At 42.4% G+C, this 26,365-nt stretch overlaps 1 protein-coding gene across 3 annotated transcripts in view; it reads right to left on the bottom strand.

Moving 5' to 3' along the window:
- Window positions 1-18,449, bottom strand: part of EIF2AK3 (eukaryotic translation initiation factor 2 alpha kinase 3) — a 44,346-nt gene extending 25,897 nt beyond the window's left edge. For 2 of the 3 annotated variants that reach the window (XM_019553097.1, XM_019553098.1), the window contains exons 1-3: window positions 18,298-18,379; window positions 2,545-2,739; window positions 547-677 (exon numbers count right to left, since the gene is read on the bottom strand). In XM_019553097.1, coding sequence (XP_019408642.1) covers window positions 547-677; window positions 2,545-2,724 — 311 coding nt within the window. In that variant the 5' untranslated portion in view covers window positions 2,725-2,739; window positions 18,298-18,379. Of the gene's footprint in view, window positions 1-546; window positions 678-2,544; window positions 2,740-18,297 lie in introns of all 3 variants that reach the window. The other variant, XM_019553099.1, reaches the window with a different exon arrangement.
- Window positions 18,450-26,365: the final 7,916 nt, after the last annotated feature.

Here is a 26,365-nt window from a genome sequence, read left to right as displayed (position 1 = left end):
CCCTGGGGGTGTTTAAGAGGAGGTTAGATGAACATCTTGCTGGGGTCATTTGACCCCAGTATTCTTTCCTGCCATGGCAGGGGATCAGACTAGATGATCTGCTCAGGTCCCTTCCGACCCTAGAAACTATGAAACTAATTCTGATCTGCTGCTTGGACAATACATTTAACAGCTGGACGGACTGTAGCACTAATGCAGAAGAACTGGAGAACTCCTTGCGACATAATGTAAAAGCGATATATTAAATACACAGGGAAATCCTGTCCTACCAACTTATTTAAAACTGAGAGAAACTGAAGCTAAAGAAAGTTTTGCAAAGCAACACAGAGCACAGAGGTTATACAATCCAAATGGCAAAGTCTGACAGGTCACTGTGCTTGAGAAGCTAAAATCCAGCAGAATTCTCAATCCAATAAGGGTAAAACGAACTCAAACCCTCAAACATACAGAATGTAAGATGTGTCTTTACTGTCTCCTCCCTCCAATCACTACTGCCACCCGGTTGCAAAACAGTGCTAAGACACCAGAAATTGTACTGTTACATACTTCTCATTGCCGCTACGTGGCCCAACAGCACGGACTGTTTTCTGTGTTCGATGCAGAAGAAGAGTATCTTCTTGTTCTGTCTCATCTTCATCCCAGCGGCGACAGCCCACAGATGAACATATGTACTTTACCTAAGGGACAAGATGAGAAATTCACATATACCTGAAAGACTAACATGAATGCACACCATAGAACAGAACACAGACTTTGAAAGTTAGCACTTCTCCAAAAAGTTTAGTACTTCAACAGTGGAATGATTTAGAGGCTTGGGCAAAGACTGAAAAAGGAACTAGAGGTTTTAGGGTTCTTCATTCTTGGATGCACAACCCGAGAGATGTTAACAAGGCCTGATCTACAGATCATGGGTGCTCAGAGTACTGCAATTTTCAGAAAGGCTCTGTAGTTTGGAGCAGTCAAACATTACTAGTCAACTTTGAAAGATTTTAAGACCAGTACTGTCTGTCCTTCTGTGTGGCAATTCACAGAAATCACAACTTCATTATGTTTAGTATTTCTCCATTTTTCCCATCATATCCTGAACAAAAAAGTGGTTAACTATGTTAATCTGAAGTCAGGCAGAAGGTAATATAGGGTGATACATTAGAGACCAACTGCTCCAGAGAGGCATGAGGTTTCATAGGCAACAACCTACCTCAAATGCTAAGAATGGTCCACTCCTATGAAAGCACATGCCTCTCTGAGCCACCCTGCCCTGCCTTCATATCCTGAGCTGCAAGAAAATCTTGCAAACCCTCTCACAAACTGACTCATCCTGGGAAACAGCTACCAACTGGAAAGAATATCTTGGTTTACCCCCCAACAGCAGTGCATTGGCTGACTGTAGCATTCCCAATTCCACAGAAGCAGCTCTTTCACAAGCGTGACTTTAACTGGGAAGGTGAGCAGAAAACAAATTTAAAAAAAGCTTTTAGGAAGCCTTCATCCCTTCTTCAATATCAGCCTGGAAAATCTCACTGAAATTCTGTGACAAAGAAAGGCTGGGCTGCTATTAACGCTGACAAGAAATCCAAGCAGAAGCCAAGACTGTTCATCTGTCCTTAACATGTCTCTACAGTCAAACAGAGATTTAAAGTGATCTCATGCACCCCACTGTTGCTGGAACCTTAGGCAATGTCATTATCTTTAGTACCTTTTTATATGACATTCCTGAAAGATGTTCTACGTTAAACCTGTTACTATAAAGCATCTGGCTGGATAAATTAAGGCTGCTGGAAAAAAGAGGAGAACTAGTTTTGTAGAATAAAATTCTGCAGGATTTTTCTGTTGAAAGCAAAAAATATATATTCTGTAGTGTTACTTTTTTGCAATCCTACATTCAGTTTTTCCATCCTGTGCTTTTGGAATGGGTGTCAATATTTTCATTCACCAAAAGTGTTTTTCACAAAAACAAAATTTCAATAAAAATGTATCAAATATTGTTGAAAGAACTGCTTAAAAAAGTAGAAAGACACATTTGTACAAAAATAAAAGTGTCAATGATGTGGGCAATTTTCTCTGAATTTTTAAAATGCTACTTTTTGATTCTAAAACACATTTAAAATTGTCAATCTTGTGTTAGTTTTAAAATAAAAGTACAAGAAGTGAAAAACATGTTAGAAATAAGCACAGGTCTAGACAGATATTTGCATACGGTACATCACTGTCTTGCTTTTCAGAGTGGTCTCATTTATCATTTTTAGATTACACAATAGAAAAAAATCCATGTACCATTTACACTTTGTTCATATTTGGTTAAGTTAAACAAGAGCGAGCCTACAAGGGTATCTATCTATCAAGGTGAACCTTATTCCAAATCCAGCCTTTAACGTCAGATTTGTTGATCAATGAACTGTAAGGTCTTTTACATGCTATGGTTCTACACTAGAATTAAATCTCAGAGTATAAAAAATTCTTAATAAAAAGAATGCTATTTGAAAAAAATAGTTAATAAAATGCACATATGGAAACACACCAAATTCCCCGGCATCAAGCTTTTACCTTCCCTGAATAGGAGCTCAGCCCATATGTTGTTAAGGATTTTCCCCCAACTAACACAACATCCTCTCCAAATTTGTAGGATGACTCAAGAAGAGATTCAACTGTGAAAGGAACTGCTTCCATGCTCTCTCGATCACGATCCCACTGGAAAAGGTCCCCATCCAAGGAAGGAATGATCATCTTATTCCCAAATACCTACAAGTATTGAATAAAATGGAAAGTTAGCCACTTTTAAACGCATCTCCCAACAAAGCACATATGCAACATTAAGAGAAAGCCAGAAACATTGCAATGTTTAATTCCTAAAAGTGAGGTGAAAAATACAGTTTTGTGTCTTGGTCCAGGCTTTATAGCAGCATTCCCCACTGTGCGTAGTACAAAAGGGTTCTGGGGAGGCGTCTACAAGCCACGGTAGCAATCATCAATTGCCATCCCCTACCTCAGCTACTCTTGTGCCTCCCCACAGTGAGACTTCAGCTTTTGCTGCATAGCTGACCCCCAATTCTCTTGCACCCCCCCTTCTTCAGCTGCCACTGCTTGGCACTTCAGAGGGGAATCTGGCAATCTGTCGTAGCAGGTGCAGTAGGGGCACGAGAGAATTGGCAGCAAGGGAAGCAGTGGCAGCAGCTGAAGTACATGAAGGGTGCTTGACTTTCCTGTGATGAGGCATAAACCTGCAAGATTTGGGACCCTTTACGGGACCATTAAGTTTTTGAAACCTAAAGTTTAAAGACTTCATAGACCAGCACTCATCTAGTCTGTGTCCAGTGCGATGATGAAAGAAAACCGCGGCATGCCTCCACAGAAGAGTGAACACCTATGTATGGATTCAATCCTCCAGTTTGGTGATGCTTTCAAAATGGTTACACTATTTTCCAGGTAACTCAGTGCCTTTGCCCCCTGCTCTTTTCAGAGCCCCTTTGCCCCCACTAGACCAACTGTTCTTTCCAATGCAGGTTGTTTCCAACCCTGTACAAGGGAAATCTGAGGCATTTTGTGAAACACTCTCTATTTATTGAAGGTATGCATATAGTACCTTAACCCACACACCAGTCACAGCAATGCTTGGATTAAAGAGCATTAAATTCAGACTTCACATCTCATTTCTGACTTATGTTTAGATCTAACGCTTCCTTCATACTCACTTTACAAAAGAACAAAAAACCAGAAAAGATACTGTTCAGCTAAAGCAAAGTATATACATGGATGTGGGGGAGAGGTGTTAAAATATACAGCAGAACAAAACAATCCTCGCAGGAGTGAAGAATTCAGGCACCATTACACTCACTTTTTTGTCGAGATTCTAGTTCGGAAGTATGAGTAACTATTAAAGCGTACTTAGGGACTCATTAACAGACTCATTATGCAAATGATAGACCGTAACTAATATTGCGAGACTGCCACAGCTCTGCTCTGTAAAGCGTAGCTGGAAACTGAGATCTGCAAACGCTGAACACTTCAGGATGCGGCTTAATATGGCAGAGCTTTGTCTATTTTAACAATGCTCAACAACATAAGCTCATTAAAATCAAATACTATGAGGTGCTAAGTGCAAAGAAAACAGCTACTTTCATGTATATTAATGACCCAAAATAAAATATCCATTCTTCCCAGTTAGACTCCAAAATAAGGATGTATGTCAGGAATTGAAAGGCATACACAAGATTGGAGGAGTTTTCAGTACAAGTTACAGAATTGTCAACAAAACAAGCAGCAATGGCATCAAACTGCAGCAAGGGAAGTTTAGGTTGGATATTAGGAAAAACCTCCTCACTAGGAGGGTGGTGAAGCACAGGATTTGGTTACCCAAAGAGGTGGTAGAATCTTCATCTTTGGAGGTTTTGAAAGCCCGGCTGCACAAAGCTGTGGCTGGGACGATCTAGTTTGGGCTGGCCCTGCCTTGAGCAAGGGCTTGGACCAGATGACCTCCTGAGCTCCCTTCCAACCCTCATTTTTCTGATTCTAACTGCTGAAAACATCTGAAACTGCTCTTTGCATGATTAAAATAGAAACACTTTGTAGGTCTCCAAATCCATCTACACGAGTCATGGAAAAGCATAAGACATTAAGAGGCAGACAAGGTTCTTTGGGTAGAGGTGTTCTCTTTTATTAGACCAACTAAATCAATGGAAAAATTGTTCTTTTCAAACTTTTGGGCACAAACGCCCTTTTTCAGACAGAGAGAGAGTCTGCTGGGGAACTGTGTGCTCAGACTCCCTATGCTTGAAGAGGGGTGTTTGTGCCCAAAAGCTTGCAAAGAACATTTTTTCCAACAGTATAGTTGGTCTAATCAAAGATATCACATCTACCCAAAGTCTGATTATGTCCTTAGACCAACACGGCTACAACGAACAACCCCAAGACATTAAGAAGAACCGGGAAGAAGAGTGATGAAATGGAGAAAGGAAGAGTCAAATACCTATATGTGTCGTTACATGTATCCTTTTTTTACATTTTATTTTGTAGATTCAGTTTCATAACTGAAGCTCAAGGAATCTACGTTAACACCAAAGTGCTCTGGTCAGCGGTGCTCAACTTTTTGGCTCAACTGACTGGATGAGTGGTACAGGGCCAGTTCATGCACCATATCCATGGGTTCTGCACCCAATTGGGCCCCGCATGCCTAGATCAGGCATCGTGCTATCTGGATCCTTCCTTGCATCGCCCAGACCAGGACCTGTGTACCCGGATCTCACTTGGTGTTGCCCAGATCAGACCCTGCATACCTGGATCCTCCTCCTTGATGCCACTCCACCCTGTGTGCAGGGTCACACTATCTGTCCTGCAGGGCTCCCCATGGGCCCATACACTTGACAGGGGGAGTGGCAAATAATACTTCACCACCACCAAATTTTTAGACTTGTGGGGAACCTTGTGGGCCAGATGCCATGGCTCTGCAGGCTAGATCTAGCCCACAGAGACTGGGGGTTAAGCACCCTCTTCTTGTATACTGATGCTTCATGATGACTGGTCAACCAGTGAAATTACTTTGCATTAAGACTCTAATGACAAAAGTTGAACAACTGAGAAGGGTAACTTTTTTTACTCAGATTGCTAATAGAAGATAAAGTTTTGAACTCCTATTTAATTTCAATGACAGATCAAGGTTTTGTATAATGAAAGTCTTTGCTTAGGATTCAATGCCCTTCAGGTTCCATAGCAAGCATGTGGAAATCCACCAGGGAGCTTCAACAGAACCAAAAGGAAAACACATGTGCTTTGCTTTCCAATTAGATAAAATCTTTTACAGGTCAATCTTCAGTGATTTGTCCAAAGCTATGAAGCAATAATAGTGACAGAACCAATGACAGATTCTTGAACCTACCTCCCTTGTCTCACCACTAGACAAAATGACATCTATAAGTGCCTAAACTAAACAATCTCAGCCAACACCTACTGGTACTACTGTCATTTAATCTTGGGCAGCATGCTGGAAAACTATACAGCAATTAAATCTGCATAATAAAATTATCTAAAGTAAATGAAGCCTCATTCAAATTAAATGCATGAATAAAATAAAATTGAGCAACAAAAAAGGAGTCTTACACAGAGTAAAAACAAAACAGCACGGTGCCAGTCAGCATTTTATATTTTCTTAGTGCGTCATTAATGACTGACTGCATTTTCACCTCATCCCACATTTCAAATTAACATATGAACTTGTTAGTGACAGTGAAATTCATGTATGTTTCCCTGTAGGCATGAAAAGCTTAGCGATTAAGAGGCCTCACTGACAAAAGCAAGCCCTACACAAGTATCACATCTCTGGGTCTGGGTACACCAAAATAGGTTACTCTGCAGGAATCGCATATCCTCTAAATGGTTAAAGCTGTTCCAAGTAAAAAAAGCAGAATCTCACCCAAAACCAGATGCTTAGATTGGCCAACTCTTTTCTAACCTGTTTATTAAAGCAGTTTAAAGGATAATCAAAATGTAGACCTACTCAAGTGTGAAGTACTTTACAAGGCAGAATAAAGATCCTTCCTCTAAAATCTAACAGCTTAAGACAAGAGAGACAAAATATGTAACACCATTTCGGGTATGAGTGTGTGGTGCATGGAAAATATTGGTTTACTGCAAATATATGCAAGTAATATGAATAAAACAAAAACTCAACAAGTTATACTTACAGGTATCTAACAAAGGTGAGCAAGTGGAAAAAGAAACTAACTGTTGTTTCTATGTAAAGTCATTAAGGAAGGCTGCTTTTCTGAAATACAGACAGGAAGTTTTTCCAAAACACCTTCCTAAAAATGAAAATTATATAACTAGAACCCCCACTTTCAGGTGTTAATGTAGTAAGTGTAATGGCATTTGCATAATTCATGAATATCCAGATTATCAAACAAAACCAACAAGTTAAGGCTATGAGTCAGATTTTCTAATATGTTAATTTTTTCATTAACATTTAATCTATTTTTTATGAAGAATACAACATTTTAGTCTGATAATGAAAAACTGAGAGTTAAAAACAAGAAATCCAGAGGTCCTTTGGTACTTGATTATTTCCAGACATTAATGTCAGTCAAACCATTGAAGAGTACTGCTGTGGGTGTTAAACCATTTTATGCCAGCCATAGCAAGGCATTTAAATAATTTTTCTCCCCATACATACAAGTGTCAGGATTCTGATAAAGAACAGAAACAGGAATATAAAGGCATGTGCTTGGAAACTCATTCAGTGGGCCAAACTATGAAACCATCATTTATGCTACCTTATTACTTATGCGCTTACCCATAAGTGATCCCACTGAATGGAGGGAGTAGGGTGGGGCAGGGGTGAGTGGGGCCCAGGCCTAGCTGGGTGGTGGGAGGGTTGGAGCCCCAGCAGCTCATCTAGGTGCACGAGGGGGCTCCTGCAGCTGCACATACCCCAGCACATGCCCCCCCCCACAATCTGTGTGCGGGATGGAGGTGGCTGCTGCTGTGCACTGGGCTTTGCACCCACAGCACAGATTGGAGGGGGAACGACATGTACCCATAGGCAGAGGGGGAAAAAATTATTTGGGGGTGGTTGAGCACAGATGCATGCGTGCACACCCACCCAGTAAGTTAAGTGTGCAGGGTAAGGGGTAGGGGGAAGGAGAAAGGGCGGGCAGGAAAGATTGGGGCTGGAGCAGACAATGCACAGCAGAGGTGGGGCACGGGACAGAGCCACAAGCGGCTCATCCAGAGGCCGCAGGGAAGGGGTGGCGGCTCCCGGCACTGCATGTGCCCTGGGAGGGCATGAAGGGCATGTGCTCCCAGATCTGTGCAGGGCAGGGATAGACCAGTTAATCATGACTGACCGGCAGGTGACCACTGGTATATATGTTCACCATAGACCCATATGCACCTTTACATTACTGAGCAGGAATAAGACTGAACAACAGATGCTCATTTAGTGCAAGTTCTGATTTTTAATCAGTTATTCAACAGAAAAAACACTAAGCTAGCTTCTGTACTGTCGTTTCCATCAAACTCACAGACCAAACTAAAATTGACTTTATCACACCACCAGTTTAATGCAGTTCTATCTGTGAACACGTTGCATTTCTCTGTAGAGAGTACCTACACTTAAATGTTCTGGAGCTATTTTGACATTGGATTGCCTATTTAACGTCTCTCCCAATTTAAAATAGCCTGAGTTTAAAAATGGCATAAACATTTTACATACAGACAAAGAAGATGTTTAAACCATTGTATCTGGCAAGGCTCTAAACATTTAGAGAGTCAGTACAGGAAGTCATAACAGAGGTATCTGAATTGTTCTTTAGTGCATCTGCAGAAGCAGAAGGGACTTTTCCTTGAGAGCAACAGAAATCAGCATCGGCATGCAACTCAGGTAGAGGAATGACATCACCCGATATCTCTAAAGCATTACCTCATCTCCTAATCCAAGGAGTGAGTCACCCAGGCAGTCAGCTGCAAATCTCTTGGCACAGAAAATGTAGGTTACCATGATGCACTTACACATTCCTCTGATCTTGTCAATGTAAATTGCTATTTGTTCAGCTTCACTGGTCAGCAATATGGCACACCAGTTTTAAGTGGCTTGTTTGCACTTTAAAAACATGCACCCTGCTAACAACAGATCTCTATATAAGAAATTAGTCTTTTACTTATCAAGAGTTTTTAACTTGAAGTTCTGACATTGGCTGGTAGGACCACCCCAAGCAGCCAATCAGGATTAGTATTTGCACAATCACCAAGCAGGCTGGTGAGGTAATGCAATTTGCAGCAGCCTTAACAGAGAGCAAACCTAACTATCAGAAATGGCATATGTTACTAGGGAATTCGCTGTCTAGACTCCTCACTGGGAAGGAGGGCACAACACAAATTCCACGACAGGTTGAGATGGGCACAGAGGGAAAGCTGCCAATTCATTAAAGAAAGGGAGGCAAGTGAACACCCATCAAAAAATCTAAAGTACTGAGGCTGCCATAAGCTATTTACAATGTAATTCCGACTTTCATAGATTTATAGACAGTAAGGGCTGGACGCATCTTGCAAGATCATCGGGTCCAGCACTAGGCAGGATTGTATTTCATGACTGTATTTTTTGTAGAAAGCAGGTATCAAGTATGCCAACATGAGCTGGGTGAAATTCAGGGATGGACCTCAGATGTCCAGAGCTTGCTGCTGTCACCACAGGAAGCTGCTGTTTACCAGCAGGACTGGCTGATGAAGGAAAGTGGCTGAGAGTAGGTAATTCAGAGACACTGTTACTAGGATACGGAGGCTAGTTTATATGGCTGCAGAGCAAGGGTGCAGGTTCAAGCACATCTTATCTTGTCCACATGTGAGTGAGTCCATAGCCTAGAAATGTCAGTAAAACTATTCTGAACTCATCCCTTTTGTGCCTACTATTGAGCTCTCAGTCTCAAGCTCAGATTGTAGAAAAGAGAATTAAGAGGGGACATGACAGTAATATTCAGGTATCTGAAGGGCAGCCATAAGGAAGAGGGAGAACACCTGCAGAGAGTGGGAAGAAATGTCCTTCTTCCTCAGATCTCATGAGTGCATTTTAACAACCCTTGCAACAGTGGGACGCTGATAGCCCTCATCCCCCTGTTTTGCCTTGTGGCAGGTTACGGTGGTTTCTTTTTTGTTTGGCAATACGTCTATATGTGCAACAGGAATGTTTGTGTTGTTTTAGAAACAGGTTAGAGAAGCACTTGTATGGGATAGTTCAGATAGGAATGATCCTGCCTCAAAGTTAGCAAAGGACTAGATAAGGTGCTGATGACCTTTCTAGCTGTACTTTTGTATGACTATCATTCTACTGCGCTTGAGTGGGCACTAGGACTGCACACACCAAACAGCCACACTAGCAGCCTCCCAGGCTTGGTAGGCGTCTGTGAACTTGAATGCCAGGCATCCCAGGACCAGCCGCTCCATCACTACAGACTAGAGCTTTGAGGATGTGCCCCACATTAAGGAGTGGCCAGGAACTGAGACAGGGAAATGTGCACAGGAATTTATTATTTTGTCTGGATCTGTTATTTTCTCATAGGAAACAGTAACATTTAGGGATCCTTACAAAGTTGGTATATCTGTTAGCTTTCAGCTGTCTTAGATCACTGAAAGCCCCAAGGACTGATGAAGCCGGAGCCTGAGAAAGAGATGTGCTTATGAGACTTGGGAATTCGTCTTAGGAGCTGAAGAATGCATCTCCTAGGGAAAAGATGGCATTGCAACCCGCTCAGACCAAGAGAATCATAAGAGTATGTGGCTCTTATGCAGCAGTTACACTCAGTAAGCCACTCTTGTTGTGCATCGCCCAGTTTCACTTATGTATTTTATTTTACAAGGCCACATTAGAGATGGTTTAAGGACATGCCATGACAAAGAAACTTCTAGAGCAAGTCTTCTATAATCTACCAAATGTATCAAGCTCTATCTTAAAGCTAGTAATTCTTTTTACCCCCATTACCTGTTAGACTTCACGCATTTTTCAGAAGGACAACTGCCACTTGAAGAAAGAGAAAACCTAGTTTATTCCGGGATAAACATGCTTAGATCTCCTCAGGCAGGCTTTGCATCAGTTGTTCAGCTGTCCAAGAGGCACACAGCAGGAAGGAGGCACTACACACCACTCATGTAGGAGTAGTGGCATAGATGACGGTATGCAGTCTGTATTGCTCAGAAAAACCCTCTTTCCCTTTCAGAAGCATGCTCTGCAATACGGATCCCTTGCCGTTGTAATGAGAAATGCCTACAGTTTACACTGGAAGTTATAAAACCACTGTCTGGTGTTACTGATCAAGTCTCCAGTGAAAAATAATTTTTCACATCATTTTCTGTATATATTAACTATGAAAAAACTGGAGTTGTGAAATGTTAAGTAAGATTTTTATTTTAACAATACTACTTACTCTCTTTCAGAGTAGAGAGTCTGACATGGGGAAAAAAATCTATTTACAAGTGTTTTAGATGGTAATTTTTCTTTTTGGGATAGCAACAAGGATCGTTTTCCCTCTTTAGATCAGGGGTACCAAATACAGACCATGGGCCATATCTAGCACACAAGGCTCCTAGGAGGGGCCAGGAAGTTGGGACAGTGAGCAGGGGAAAGGAAGAAGCATGCAAAGGAAAAAGGACAAACAAGGGAGAAGAGAAAGCTCTTTGTGATGGTGATGTCCTCTGGTTGCCTTACTGATGCCATCTTGTCAGAAGATCAGTCACAGTCCAGATGACTTCAGCCCAGTGTCATGCCGGATTGCAGCAACCATGCTGGTAGGACATTTCTTTCAGACCACTAGGCTTCATAATGGCAGGACTTTATCCCCAGTCTTCATGTTAAAGAATATCAAAATGAGGGATAAACAGAATAGCCCAGCTCACTTTATCCACCCATTAGGCATAACTTCCCAAGCATCAGTTTTTATCTTATTTCTAGTTTCATTCTGCTTTCATTTACAAGCCACAATCTTAGCACAGGCTGGGATATCACCACATACAGATGCCATCTGGACTGATATATTCTCCTAATGACATTCATTGTTACACAGATGCTACAGCAGAGTGGCACCTTAGAGAGGGGGCGGGGAAGGGATGTCAGGAGGTGAGGCACAGCTATTGGGGGGGGTGGAAATGGGAACAGGAAGGACAGGGCAGAATTATAGGAAGGAAAAATGCAGAATGGAGTTTGGGGTAGAATGGAGTGTCTCTCATCACAGAAGAATTACAGAAGTCCGGGCATATCTGACTACCCACATGGTTTCATAACCAAGAAAAGAATAAAATGTGACCCAGTTCTGTTCACCCACAGATTTTTATTTTGTTGGAGGCCAATGAAAAAAAAATTGTAAGACAGGCAGCATAAAAACAGAACTCTTTAAGAGTTCCTGTGTTGTCTCAGAAGTGTGTATGTAAAGGAAGTGAAACCAAACAGCAAAGCAGGGAGATGTTGGCCTTGCAGACTGATTGTACATGGCAAGTAAGGCTGTTGAGTTGCTGCTTCTGTTTCTTCTTGGCCACACTATTTTTGAACCTCCTCACTAAGGAGGGCCCACAGCTGTCGCGTCAAACTTATACAAAAAGCTAGCTTCCCATGTCTTAGCACCAGCAGCTATGTTTACAAATGCATGCTCTTATTTGATTTTTTTTTTTTAAATGGGATGGTGATGAAAAAAAAGAAACTTAGGCAAGTTTCATACTCATAAACTTGGGCACATATTTAACATATGAACTGAAGAACAGCACATGGTAGGCAATGTGAAGTTTCAAGACATTATAGAATGATGTGTGATAAAATAAGGGAAGGGAAGGTAGTGTTGAATGTTAGTAAAAACAGGAGATGCTCCACTGTAAAACCTTTTTTTTTTTTTTTTTTTTTAAGTAGGAATAGGTTACAAAAGCAACTAAAGGAGTCAGAAGACATGTCCAAAAAGGTAAGAATTAAATACTGTGCAGGCAAAGTTGTCATTAATTCCATTCTCCCCCTCCCCCCATACTTTACTACCCTTTGAAAGAGCAAAGGGTCTAAGTGTCCGAAGTGTAGGCTGTGCACACTAGTAAAGATCTATCCACTCCCGCTTCCACACATGCACCAATGAAACAACGTCATCAGACCTAAATCATTGCTAATCAAACTGTTAAACATCAGTAAGAAAGCATGCAGGTGCAGGAAGCAATCTGCCTTTAAAAACAAAAGCCAATATGTAACCATTAAACTAAGTGACCGACTGATTTCCCATCTTTTAAGTTATTTATCCTTGATGCTTATGAGATCCAAGCAGAAGTGTATAAACAACAAAATTAGCTTCCGCAGTACAGTACCCATATTTCAATTCTCCAAGGTTGTAAAGCAATTATTCTACTCCCTACAATAAAAGTACATTAAAAAGGTATTATTTTTCCCCACCTTATAAGAAGTGGAACCTCAGAAATAAACAAAATTAGCCAAAGATCAAGCCAAATTAAGAAACATTTATACACAAAATTGTCTCCCCTCTACATTAATATGAATCCTCACTAGTTGAATAATTTCATAGAAGTTTGTACATTACAACATTTTTAAAAAGGAAAAAGGAAAAAAATAATATGTAAGTTGTTGGAATGGCTAACTAACAATGAGCACTGAATATGTAACTCACTATCTGAAAAGATTTATGCACCAAAGTAAACTGCATACAAAAAAAAAAGTTAATCTACCTAACATTTTAAATCTATAAAATATTTTTAAAAAAAACCAAAAATACAGGAGTTGATGCAATATGAAAATACTACACTAAAATTATTTAAGGCCATTTGTTCAACTTGAAATCTTTTTCAGCTCTACTCTCCAGGTCCTGGGAAAGAAGCCGTCTATCTTCAGATGCATCTTTTCTATATAGCACCCAAAGAACCAAACTCTAGCATCCAGTAGGTCTAAAAACGGGTCTTAAGACCATCTGTTGCCTATATATAGACCACCTGCTATATAAGTAGGCAGATTCTACTTGGCAAGGTACAGAATCTGCCTATACCTTGGAACTTTATTACAAGGGCAAATGCTATGGTCTTGAGACCCATTTTTAGACCTACTGGATGCTAGAGGTTGGTTCCCTGGGTGCCACATAGAAAAAGATGTATCTGAAGATAGCTTCTTTCCCAGGGACTGGAGAGTAGAACTGAAAGAGATTTCAAGTTGAACAAATGGCCTAAAATAATTTTAGTGTAGTATTTACATGAATTGTTCACATTAATTACAGCAGGGCAACGGTAACCTTGTTTTCTCCGTACAGTTTTTGCACAAAGTTTTCAGTAAATTTGATACAACTAAGCTCATGCCTTCTAGCACTGTTTCCACAAACTTGCTAGTCAAGAATCTCACCGTTTTACCGATGCAGCAAATTTTAAAAAGAAGCAGACTGCACATTTCAGATCTGGAACAGTTTCTGCACCAAGACCCAGATCTTAAAAATCCGCTCATTCAGCCAAGGCAAAAAAAAAGTCAGCATGGTAATAACTAAACCAAATGCAACTGTTAATCATTAAAAAAACTGAAGTGAGAACTAGAACAAAAATAATTAACTATTGGAACAAACTAGAAAGGGAAGCAGTGCCCTCTCCATTTGTTGAAGTCTTCAAATAAAGACTTCTGAAAGGTAGGCTTTTAACTAAATGCCAAGTTATTGGGCTCAGTACAAGATTTACTAGTAAAAGGGTCTGTGCTATATATTGTGTCTGAGTAGGTAACCTAACAGGGTCTTCTCACCTCAGTCCATGGCTTTTAAGCAACCCATTTGCAGATCTTTCTTCCCAAAGGCTTTCAGATGCACACATGTACACTAAAAAAAAAAAAAGTGTAATCCTAGCAAGTCACTCGCACATACTTTATCTTCTTACTTTTATCAAAGAAGCAAACAGAAGTCAAACCCAAGCCTAGTAGGAGCAAGACATTTAAGAGACAGTTTACTTCTTGGTAGGCTCTTTGTGCTCTTGGCTGAAATCAATCTACTCTGTTCTCTTCAAATGATTTCTGAGAATCAGAACCAAGGGGGGTGGGGAGGAGAAAGGGACATGCAGGTTAACTGTGTGCACAATATTCAGCAATTTCTGTATAAGTTACCATAATCTGGCTCTCAAACAAAACATGACTGACAGTACCCTGGAGTACTTTTTTGGTTTGAAAAACGGAGTATCCCATAGCTTTTCGCTGGACACTGTTAAACAGCTATTTAAGCAGGTACACAACCAAGGAAAAAATTAAATGGAAACTGACAGTAAACAAGAAAAAAAATCATTGTTATTCAAGCTCTCATAAAACAGTAGGAGTCTCCTCTATCAATAACAAAACAAAGTTTCAGTTGGTTTCTCTCTGTCTGGGAAGAGACATGCACCAAAAAGCCACCACCTTGCACAAGTTACCCTGGATCATTATGATGAAGCCCGAATTGTTTTAAAGCCCCCAGATAAGCTCCGTGTGCTGGATTGCATAACTGCTTCACCAAGTACATTCAGACAACCAGTAGCCTCCAGTGTTAAAACTGTGACTACTGTCTGCCCACCCCAAAATATATGGATGCAGGAAAGCGGCTTTTCAGTGGCCCTAGAAAAAGCCTTTCCCTGGTGACAAGGCTTAGACTTCACTTTCCTCAAAAGATTAACCTGACCTTCCACAATAAAGCTTGGGGAATGGCCTTTTTTGACCAATTGTTAAGGCAACTGAACTGATTCCCAGGTTTCAAGACTCTGGTGTCCATTTCATACCCCAAACAAGAAAAGAACTAGAACAAAGACTGTTGCACTATAGACAGGAACGGCTTTTAATGATCCTGGTGAAGGCAGATGGAGGCTGCTGTAGGAAGGCGCAAGGTATGAAGGGACAGGGTACTTTAGAGACCACTGGCAGCACCCAGGACAGAAATGCCTGGCAAAGGGTGCGTGCCACAAATGGCCAGCCAGATCCAGCTCCTGGTTGTAGACTGCTAGTCTCTTGCTTGTACACACACATTTGCATTACCAAGAAGGTGATACTTTAGTATAAAGTCATTTCTCAAAGAAGCCTCAACTGAAGCAATGAAAGGGTCATTCTTTGCTGTCTTCAAAGGTTTGTAGCAAGCATTTAAGAACAACTTCAGAGACAAGAAAGCAACTTTTTAGGAACAAAAGACTGTGACCTCATTAAGTCTGCATAAAGTTTTACTAGATATAATTTCAAGGGGTCAGGATTTATTCCTGAAGCTTCAGGATTCAGCGCGATTGGCTGAAAGCGGTTGAAGCCAATATAAATCTTTCCACAAGGGCTAGGGCTAGACTGCTTGGAGCATTCAGCCCTAACACCCCAGTAGAATTGTTTTGTTTTATTTTGATAGATTTTGCATATATTGCATTTAAACTCTGGAAATTTCATTTATAAAAATACTTGCACCAAAGCCATAAGAAGACTGGAGGGCTTTATTTATCTAGACACAAACTGAGAAGTGCCTGTTCAATACTTGTTGACATTACTGACGCTGAGTGGAAGTGTGTTCTCTATTGCAGTTGTGTATAGTCACTGACAATTGTAGCAACAGGGAGACGAATTAATTGTCTGGCAAGCAAGCACAAGAATAATTTATATTCAATTGACTGAAGTGTCCCATGGCATATGAAATTAATTTCTAACTTAGAAGGAAATTAAACAGTAACACCCTCGCATTTATCATTATCTTGTCTTCCACTTGCTAGCCTAGTGCTGTTTGAATTGCTAATGTCATGTCAATATTGGAAAGGCAACAAAATACTGTGAAAATACTGTAAGTCAGCTCCAAGGCTTATGGACCAGATACTCAGAATGCCTTACTTCAAGATGGGTTGAATACATTTCTTTAAAAAGCTGAGTTTACACTTCTTATTTTGTCAGGAATTGAAGTTTTATGAAGGAGTTACGGAAGTGAAAAAGAAGAAAATAAAAAAAAGACAGGATAGCAGTAGTCCATGCTAAACAATAAAATTCAAGAGATTATTAGTACCTTGATTTCAAGGTCAGCAATTTAATTAGAAGTAATCTACATTTGGCCTGACAGGAGAAAACAGCTCACATATTCACAGGGCACTCAGTACAAAAATGGGAGAGAGCAACAAAGCATCTCAATTATAATGGGATGCCCTCAAATATAAAATGGATGACTACCTCTCTCTTGAGTTTCCTTGTTCCTTCCACTTTCTATTCCAAGAAAAACTTTAAAATGTTAGATCTACATCCCCTTTTGCCATTTAATAGGATCCACTTGTTTTGCACCTCACACTTTAAAAAAGTGTCAGCTCTAGTTTTTTTTTAATTTTGCAAAATGACTTGGGAGTCAAAGAGACTATATAAATCGCTAAATCTCATCCCTGAGCTAGACAAAAAAAAAAAAGATACAAGTCTTAGAAGGAAAACACTGTTAAAAAAAAAAAAAAGGGTTGACTATTTAAAATTGCCTAGAGAACAACAAACCCATACTAGTTCAAACAAAATCAAGTCAGCCAACCAACATCTTTCACTGTTTTATTCAATGTTCCTCCTTTGGTTCTTGCAATGCCGAAGTGTCATTAGTCATCTAGCTCGACATAGGACTGGAAGGAAACTCTTGGGTCATCAAGCTGAATTCCCCTGCTATATTAAAGCATCTACATCATATAATCCTATTCATAAGCTTATTAAGCTCAATTTTAGTTAAGGTGTTTTTCCTCTACTACTTTTAATAAAATATTTTCCCAGAACAGTCACTCTTTGGAAGATTAGAAAGCTTCTAATTTATAGTCTAAGTTTATTCAGTTTGTGATGGCTAAAGAAACTGCGAACAAGGAGAAATACAGCCCTTCAAGTGTCCTTTTATATACAGATTATTTCCATGCATGGCTTCAATACATTACTTCAGTGGTTCCCAAACTATGACCTATAGATTACCCATGCCTTCATGTGGTATGGTTCAGTAAAATTCATGATTATCAGCAAAAAATTTGAGGGCCAACATCACTGCATTATCCAAACTGTTTGGAAACCACTGCACTGTTAATAGGAAGACCTGCTTATGTAAATAGAATACATAGCAAAATTAGAAGAGACTATGGATCTTCAAAACAAGAAAGGGCTTCTTTTTGCTTCTCTTAACACAAAAAGATAACAATTCCTTACTACAACAGAAAAAAAATACTTAAGGCTATAAATAGACATTGCATTTGACCCAGCCCTGATGGTCCCAGGTCTTGACCTAGATCAAAACAAGACCAGCATCATCACATACATGTAGCTTTTCCAAGCTTCACTGATGCTCTTCTGACATTTATATGGGTCATTCCATAACAATCTGGCCAGCCATTTACTTTACAGGTGCACACTGCAATGTTCCAGGGAAAAAAAAGTGAAAGGAAATTTTATCCTACACTCTGACAGGACTTAAAGTAGGATCATAGTCTTACACGACTGGATGGCTGCGGGATAAAACGCTTTCTCCCAGAAAAAAAGAATACAAATGTCGATTTGCAGCTTAACAGTGAGACAGTAAAATCAGAAAAATCCTTGGGCCGCTTCGAACAATATACAATCAATAGCTTGTTCCCTTTAAACAAACTGCACACTCCCCTTACAACTGACGTATTAGAGCTATAAAACCAGACAAGTGCATCTTAAAACCTGTCCATTCCTTCCCTACCTCTTAAACTCTCATTGTTACTATAATACTAAAGTTGCATTTAAGATACAAAATGGCAGACAATTTCGGGGGTGGGGGGGAGGGAAGGAGGAGAAAAGTCTAGTGTAGGCAAAGGCTAAGAAGAAAGGACAGGTAAAAAGAAAAACAAAAAGAAAAAAAGTCTTACCTCTGGCTTACTAAGGCTGGATGATACAAGCGAGCCAGATCCCACATCCAAGTCCCATTGCTTTTTGCCACCATTTTCTGGATCCAGTGCAGCAATTCGCCCATCCAAAGTACTGATAATTACTAGTGATCTGCAAACCACATAAATATTCAGAGTCAAACAAAGTAGCTGAACCAATTTACTTTCTCCTGTAAACAGGTATTAAAAATATTTCTCTGACTGCAAATCACATCTTTTTTAGCAAATAAATTCTGAATTACAGGACTCAGCCTGGAAGTTCCACTTAGCCCACCATAAAGTAGAAGATTAAATTTTGTAGCTACAGGAGTGCACCAGTAAGGACTTCCTTGACCGATACAAAAGCCCGATTATTAACCAGCCATATCAGCCGATACCAATCCAATAGCCAATTTATAGGCCTGTGCAAAGCAGACAGTATTTGCTTTGGATTCAGTGGGTCAGTGATTCGAATCAGCATCCTGATTTGATTAAGCTGAATCTGAAGATATTCAGTGCTAAATCTTATTCAGCCACAGACAATACAGGCAGGCAGTGCCAGCGGGAGCAGCCAGACAAGTCTTGGCTTGAGCCGGCCGCTCTCCAAGCCAGGTCGAGGCGGGCAGCGCGAGCAGCTCTGGGGAAATGATTGGAGATTTTCCCCCCAGTTTAAATCTCCCAGTTCCCCAATCATTCCCTCAGGGCTGCTAGTACTGCCTGCCTCACCAGCAATGGGGCAACTGGATGAGCCATGTCTTGAGCCGGCAGCTCTGAGAAAAGCCATGGGGGTGATTGGGAACTGGGAAACTAACAGGGGCTTCCCCCTAGCTCCTGGCTCAATCCCCCAGCTCCCAAACATTCCCCCTAGCCCCTACAGCTTCTCCTGGAGTTGCCTGCCTGCCTGCCTCACTCTAGTGGGGGGAGGAAGAAAGGGCAGCACGGCCTTATCCAGCTGCTCCTGCTTGTACTGCAGCTCCTGCCCGTACAGTTTATGGCCATATCTCCAACCCCCCCCCCCAAAAAAACCCAACCCCAAACAAACAAAACAAACCACAAAAACAAAATGATTCAGAGAGATTGATGGGTCTCCCAACTCAATTCAATTCAGATCTGGAGATTCAGTGGCTGAATCTCTTCCGAATCAAAATCAGCTACTGAACCTTCACAAAGCCCTACTGATTTACTGGAATGAAGCCTGGCAGTGTGGACAGCAGCCTCCTGCTGCCAAGTTGCAGGGGAAGGGGCTGCAGATTGAGGGAGGGAGTGCAGCGGGGCAGCGAACATGATCCTGGGGCCGAGCTATAGGAGGCTTGATGCACCTTGCTCTCCCTCCGCTGCTGCCTCCTCTTCCAGCCTCAGGTACAGGGGCTCCTTCCTCCTGCCTGTCTCTGCCTCACAGTGGGGCTCCCCACCCACCCCTGGTTGCTGTCGGGACTGGGAGGTGGGAGGGTACTGCCACCGACTCCCCTGCTCCCCCCTTTGCTATGCCCATGGTGGACAGCCCCCACCATGATTCTCCCCCCCCTCCCACACCAATGCGACCTACCTCTCTGGTCCCCCTCCCAGCAGGCTACTGTCTGGGTCCCCTTCCTGCTCCCCTTGCTTGCTGCCACCATGACCCCCCCCCTTTGCCTTTCCCTGCCTCACCTTCCCCTCCCTGCTGGCTGTTCTGTTATGTTCTTTGGCTAAGCTTCCAAATTATTGCTGGGATTTGCAAAAAGGGGTAGATAGGCATATTACAAAAGTTGTCATAAAAGATTTGGAGCCCTCTAAATCCCATTCATTTTCATGGAAGTTGGCCTTTTGACTCAGCTTTGAAAATCTCAGCCCAAGGTGCCAACCAAATAAGTCAAAATATATTTTGCATTTCTACGCAGTACATCTATGTGGGGCTCTCCAAGCATTTTATAAACATTAAATGAGCCTCAGGATGAGCTCAGCTGCACTTTCCCCCTATCTGCACTGGTCAGTCCTGAGCGGCACATGGCTTTGCCATCACTTCTGCTGGCTGGTGCTGACCCGAGCAGGTCTGTCCCATCCAGAGCAGCACACAGCTGAAGCTGGCTTCCCACGTGCTGCTGGGGACGGAAGGAGCCCAGCCGGGTTGGCACCGGGCAGCAGAAGCAGCGGCGAAGCCATATGCCGCTCAGGACGGGATGGAACGAGCCCAGCCGGAGCAGCAGGGGCTGAGCTGCACTTTCCCCCTGCCTGCGCCAGTCAGTCCGGAGCGGCACATGGCTCTGCTGCCACTTCTGCTGACCCGGCTGGGCTCCTTCCGTCCCCAGCAGCACTGCAGGCCTCAGACAATGGCTTGGCAGACAACATGTTGGACAAGCCTGCCCATGATCATTATCATCATCAACATTAACACCACAGTACATTTTAAGGGGTCATATATGAAACTTGATACCTGCATTTCCTTCAAGGAATAACTTACTAAGGCAGGCATCAACAACTCTTCTGCCAGAAAATGTAAGTACTAAAACTTACCACCAGTTGCTGTACATAAAATAATTACTGCTGTAGTGTCCAGTCCTCAGGACTCAGTTAATAATAAACCAGACTGAAAGCAACAAACTCATTTCAAGTACCCTAAACAAACACTCACATACTTGACAACTCCCCTACAGAGAAGTCTGTATAATTGAATTCAGCTTGAACTCAAGACAAGGCTTGTTCAAGAAACAAGCTCTCAAAAACACACGCTTTACTGTTTCATTCATTGTTTATCAAAATTATTTACACAAATGCGACTACTCAGGGTTTATCCACAGACTCATTTTGATCAGACCAATCCCTAGGCAAACCAAATAAAAAAAAAATCAAACCAAAATAAACTGGAGTAGTCTAGCCAGAATTTAGAAATGTCTGTTTGTCTGTTTTATTCTGACTGCAAAGCGATGTTGACAAACGAATGCTTCCTTCCCATCCACTTGTGCCACCCCTCCCCCCCCCCCCCCATTTTTTTTTTTTTTTTTTTTTTTTTTAAATGAAGATAGTGAATTGGGTTTGGGAAAAGAGGTTATGTTGGGCTGGGGTTGAGATGTGGGGGAAGAGATCCATCTCTGATAGCATGATGAGTGGAGTTTGTTTCGTTAGAAGAGTGTTTTAAAATAAGAAAGTATATGTTATTGTAAGCTGCCCTGAGCATTTGTGTAGTATAGATAAAAGTCAAATTTTAAAAACTAACAATAGCAGTCCCATCCCTCCCCCAGCCTGCTGTGTTTCCCCGTATTTTTTACATGTTTCATATCACCTTTATTTACCACAGAGGTGTCAAACATATAGCCCACAGGCTGGATCTGTCCCACGCTGCCCCACCATCCAGCTTCCAGAGCTGTCCTGGAATCTGAGCAGAGCCAAAGGGCAGGGAGTGAGGCAGGTCCACATGCTGGATCAGGTCCACAGACCCCTGGCACCCCCAGCATACAAAATACAGCTACTGGTCCAGCTTGTTTGGGACCTGCACGGCCCAAAGCCTGGAGGCGCTGGCATGTGCAGATCCCAAAACTAGAACAGGTGCAGTGCTGCACAATATGCCCACCCTGGCCAAACTGTGCCACACATGATGTCTGCTCCAGGGCTGCGCCACATGTGGTGCCTGCTCCAGCCAGTCCAGCACCCATACTGAGAATGGCACATTCCCAGAGTGGACACCATATGTAGTGCAGTCCAGCCAGGGTGGGCACCACATGCAGTGAGGTGCCCAATTCCAGGCAGTCTGGGGTCCATACTACATGCCCCCAACCAGACTGCACATGCCATTTGTTTTACAATTCACACCACACACACCAATGCTCCCAGACTGGCTGGAGCCATTGCCAAATCTGGTATGCTGAGGATGGGGGAGGGAATCTAGGGGCCCACTCCCAATCATGGACCAGCTCTGGGCCAGACAAGTCTGACACATCTGCTTTACCAGAGGTAAACATCCATCTAACATAGCTAGTGACAAGGGTTGGAAGTTGCAAGCATCCTTCTTCGTGACAAACTCAAACATCTTATCTGCAGTTATTTTCTTGGGAGAATAAATGTACCATGATTTAAGTTTTCATATCACTTATTGAAAGAGAATTCACTCATCTTCAGAAGGGAAAAAGAATCTCTGCACCAATTACATGTGGTCACTGGAAAACTGGTTTGGTTACTATGTATTGGCTACCCCCAAATTTTCCACCCAGTTATGATTCTATCTTCCTATCTGGAGATAAAAGCTATTAAAAAAAAAGTTTAAGGAAATGGTGGCAATAAAATGGATTTCATTCATAAGCCTCACCTACTAAGCAAATACTTCTGTCCAAAAAACACAATTGCTTTGTTTGAATAGACTAGAGTCACAAGACAAGATCAGTTCAGATATAATCTTAAAATCTTACAGTTTGCTACATTTAGAATTAAAATTAAGTGACTAGTTACAAGAAAAAACAAACAAACAAACAAACAAACAAAAAACCCCCAACACAATTACACATGTTGGTCTTTGTTAAGGACTGATTAACCAAATAAAAGCTGTAAAAAGCTGTGGCACTAGCGAGATTTTTTGACAAGTAGATGTTGCTTTAAAAATAGCTGCTTTTCTCGAGGGTTTTTAAACCTTGTAGTTGCTTTGCTTCCAGAGATCCTCTGAAAAACCTCTCTCAACATACTTGCCACTGCTATTACATCAGATTACCACAGCATACTATGCCAAATTCATAATGGTCACGCTTAGAAGACCAAGCTTAGAGAACTACAGAATTATTCAGGAACAAGACAACTATCACAAGCTTTTTCTTGACTGAAAACATTTTGAACCCAACTGAATAGCAGTTTTATAAGTGAACTTGTAAGGCAGGATTGCATACTTCCTGAATGTACCGCTTAAGTCAGACATCCAATCAAGTACTTTGGAATAAAAAGATACAAGGTGACCACAACAATTCTTACATTAGTACGCCTGCACTGATAGAGATTTTTTGGGCCAATACCAATGGCTGATTTTTAAGGAGCTGTATCAGCCGATATTGATCCAATTCCAATATGCAGCCAGGCAGCCTGAAGACCAGCATCAGGCTGGTAAGTCTGGTGTTGAGGAAAGGATGTGGGGAGTGAAGGGGCATTGGGGGGGGAGGGGGGCAAGATTGAGGCCAACCCATACTGAACGAAAGAGTGGGGCAGGGGCAGATGCTACCCAGCCAGGGTGGGCCATGGGACAGAGCCACAAGCAGCTCATCCAGGGGGTTGCAGGAAGGGGTGCGCACAAGGTGGGACTGCAGCCCTGCATCTGCATGGGGCCAGGGCTGCAGCCACAGCAAAATTTACCATAGCCCCCCACTGTAGCCACTGCCCACTGAGAACAGCCCGGCCCAACACCCGTGCTGGGAAGAGCCTGGCACTGGCACCAGCCCCAGCCTACACCAACAGCCCGCCCCACCCCACATGCAGATCTGGGGGCACATGCCATCCCATGATGTGCACAGCTGCCTCCCCCACCTGCACAAGCTGCTTGCAGGTCCATCCTGAGCCCTGCTTTGGCAGCACCTGCCTGTGCCCCACTCCTCCCCTCACTATGGGGGCCTTGATCTGCCCCCCCCCACACCCCTTCCCCTAACGACTTACCAGCTAATGCTGCTCCCCAAGCCGCTAGACTGTACTCCTAGCTGCATACATGCTGTGCTGTGGCTGTGTGCATGTGTGGGGCATTTAGAAATTGGACACAAGGCAAAAAAAGTTGACTTCTGATGCTATCAATTGTCCCCTATAATTGGTGCTGTTCTGATATGGGACTGATATATCGGTGCACCTCTGCACACTAGTTCATGTTAGAGTCAAAAGGTGCTTTTGAAAGAAAAGTGTTCCAGAAACAAGACATTATCACTGGCAGAGTCGGCACCCACACAACTTCACCTTGCTAGCGTAAGAGATGCCAAAACCAATAGGGACTAAACATCAATATTACACAAGGAGATCTGAACTACACCACATCCAGGTGTTTCTCATATTAAACTGTTTCCACTCAGATAACCAAATGCATTATCATGTACACCAAAAGCCTATCCCTCTGGCAAAAAAGAGCACTGATCCTCTACTAAAGTATTGTTAGCACCATTTTCCCCATTTAAACAGGCAGAGAAAAAACAAAAACAAAAAAAACCTCACAAGTTGCAGACTTTTGAAACAGATACACAGCAGTCTAGCACATTAAAAGTGATCTGCTTATGGACTGAATAGTACAGCACTACAGATGGGCACACGAAAACTCCATTCCACTGTGTTGAATGTGGGAACTTGAGCTACGCAGGTACAGAGACCCTGCAAGATCAAATGTAACTAAGCCTGGGGAAAAATATATTACAACTGGGTCCCCCTGGCAGCAATATCTGTGGTAAAAGGCAAGCTTTAATGTTTGTATTTTTTTTAAAGAGATTATTTATTCATAAAAAGGTCACAAAACTGTACACAATTCATTCCCCCAACCCCAGAATAGGAGAGAAGCTTTTTGGGGCACTAATGAGAGTACTTTCGGATACTGAATTTTAAGGAAGACCTGACTTTGTTATCTGTCAGCTTCACATCCTTCCATACACTGAAAGAACTGCTCTTCTACATGTACAGCGTACTTATGCATGCAGTTTTAAGCACCTGCAGTTAACTTTATAATTCAACAATCCTTGCCATTTACAGTTTCCTAGCAAAAGGAGAAATCCTCATGAGCTACACTATAAATGAATGCCCTGAGCATTTCATCAGTTCCTGAAATATCAGGGAAGAGTTTCTTCATGCAATTCACAGCCAGAACAGAACTATCTCCAAGCAGTGCCACATTATATTCAACTGCTCTTAAACACCTGAACAGCCAGAACAAAGAGACTGCATCCTCCAAGTGCATGTTACCAAACCCTTAACAGCAATGCTCCAGGTGCAAAGAGAAGTAGGAAGCTATAACCACATAGGAATCCTACTGCCATTTCACAATAAATCTAAACCTAGTGCGTTTACCAGTAAGCGTCCTCATCTGATTTTCAGCTTCAAATTATGAAATCAACTGTTTCATAAAAAAATCTAAGAATTCATTAGTCCTTACCGTAGTTTACTGTGCGACATGCATTTTGAGATTAGGTTACGTGACAGAAACAAGTAACAGTTACTTCCCCCTCCCCCCCCAACCAGTACATGGGAACCAGGTTGTGATCTTTAATGAGATAATGACAACAACAACAAAAAGAGACTCCTAACTGTGGAAGGGGGAGGGGAAAAACCTTTCAACTGTCAGAAAAAAAGGAGTGTCAGCCAGTTTCCTGCCCAGTACAAACACCCAAGTCTCTGAGAGCTTCACATCTCTCACTTTTACACGGCCTGGTTCCTTTTTAAGCTTAAGCAACAAAAATATGAGCAGTCACAATGATGCAATGCCTGACTCCCGCCCCCCAGCCCTGCGCAGCTCAGGGTTAGTTCTGCCTCTTACTTGCCACCAAGATCTTGCCTTCACGGGTTTTAGCTAAGTTTAACCAAGACAACTGCAGGCTGCAAAGGGGGAGGGGCAGGAAGCAGCAAAGCAATGGAAAAGCCCACTATGATGAAAGCTACAGATTCACAGATGGGAGGGTCGGAAGGGACCTCAGCAGGGCTCATCTCCCACAGGCTCTCTCCTGCCTAGCACACATCGATACTACAGGCTGAGCAGAAAGAAGCGAAGCTTTAATGCAAGCGCTCCTCCGCCCGTACCAGACGGTGCTAAGGTGCACACGACTCAACCACACGTTACACTCGCAGGGGCTCGTAGCACTTTGAGCAGTGACCCAGCCGCATTCGACATGACTGACAAAGCAAATGAGCGGTTGCACAATTATTCCACAAAAAGCTGATAATAAAACTTTGTGGCTTGCTCTTATCACGCCATTAATTGAGCCTGTGGTGAGGGGGAAGTGAGGAGATCCAGGCACCAGGGCAGGCCAGAGGAACCCAGCCGCCTCCTCAGCTCAGGACGACCCTTCCTAGAGGTCGTCCTGGGGAGGTCCAGGCCACGGGGACCCAGCACCCGGCTTCCCCCAGACACCCCCACGTTTCCTGCCCCCCCCTTGCTTGCCACGTG

This window comes from Crocodylus porosus, unplaced genomic scaffold (genome assembly GCF_001723895.1).
Source record: "Crocodylus porosus isolate Cpor-Errol unplaced genomic scaffold, CroPor_comp1, whole genome shotgun sequence".
Classification (NCBI taxonomy): domain Eukaryota; kingdom Metazoa; phylum Chordata; order Crocodylia; family Crocodylidae; genus Crocodylus; species Crocodylus porosus.
This window is presented reverse-complemented; position numbering and strand designations above follow the sequence as displayed.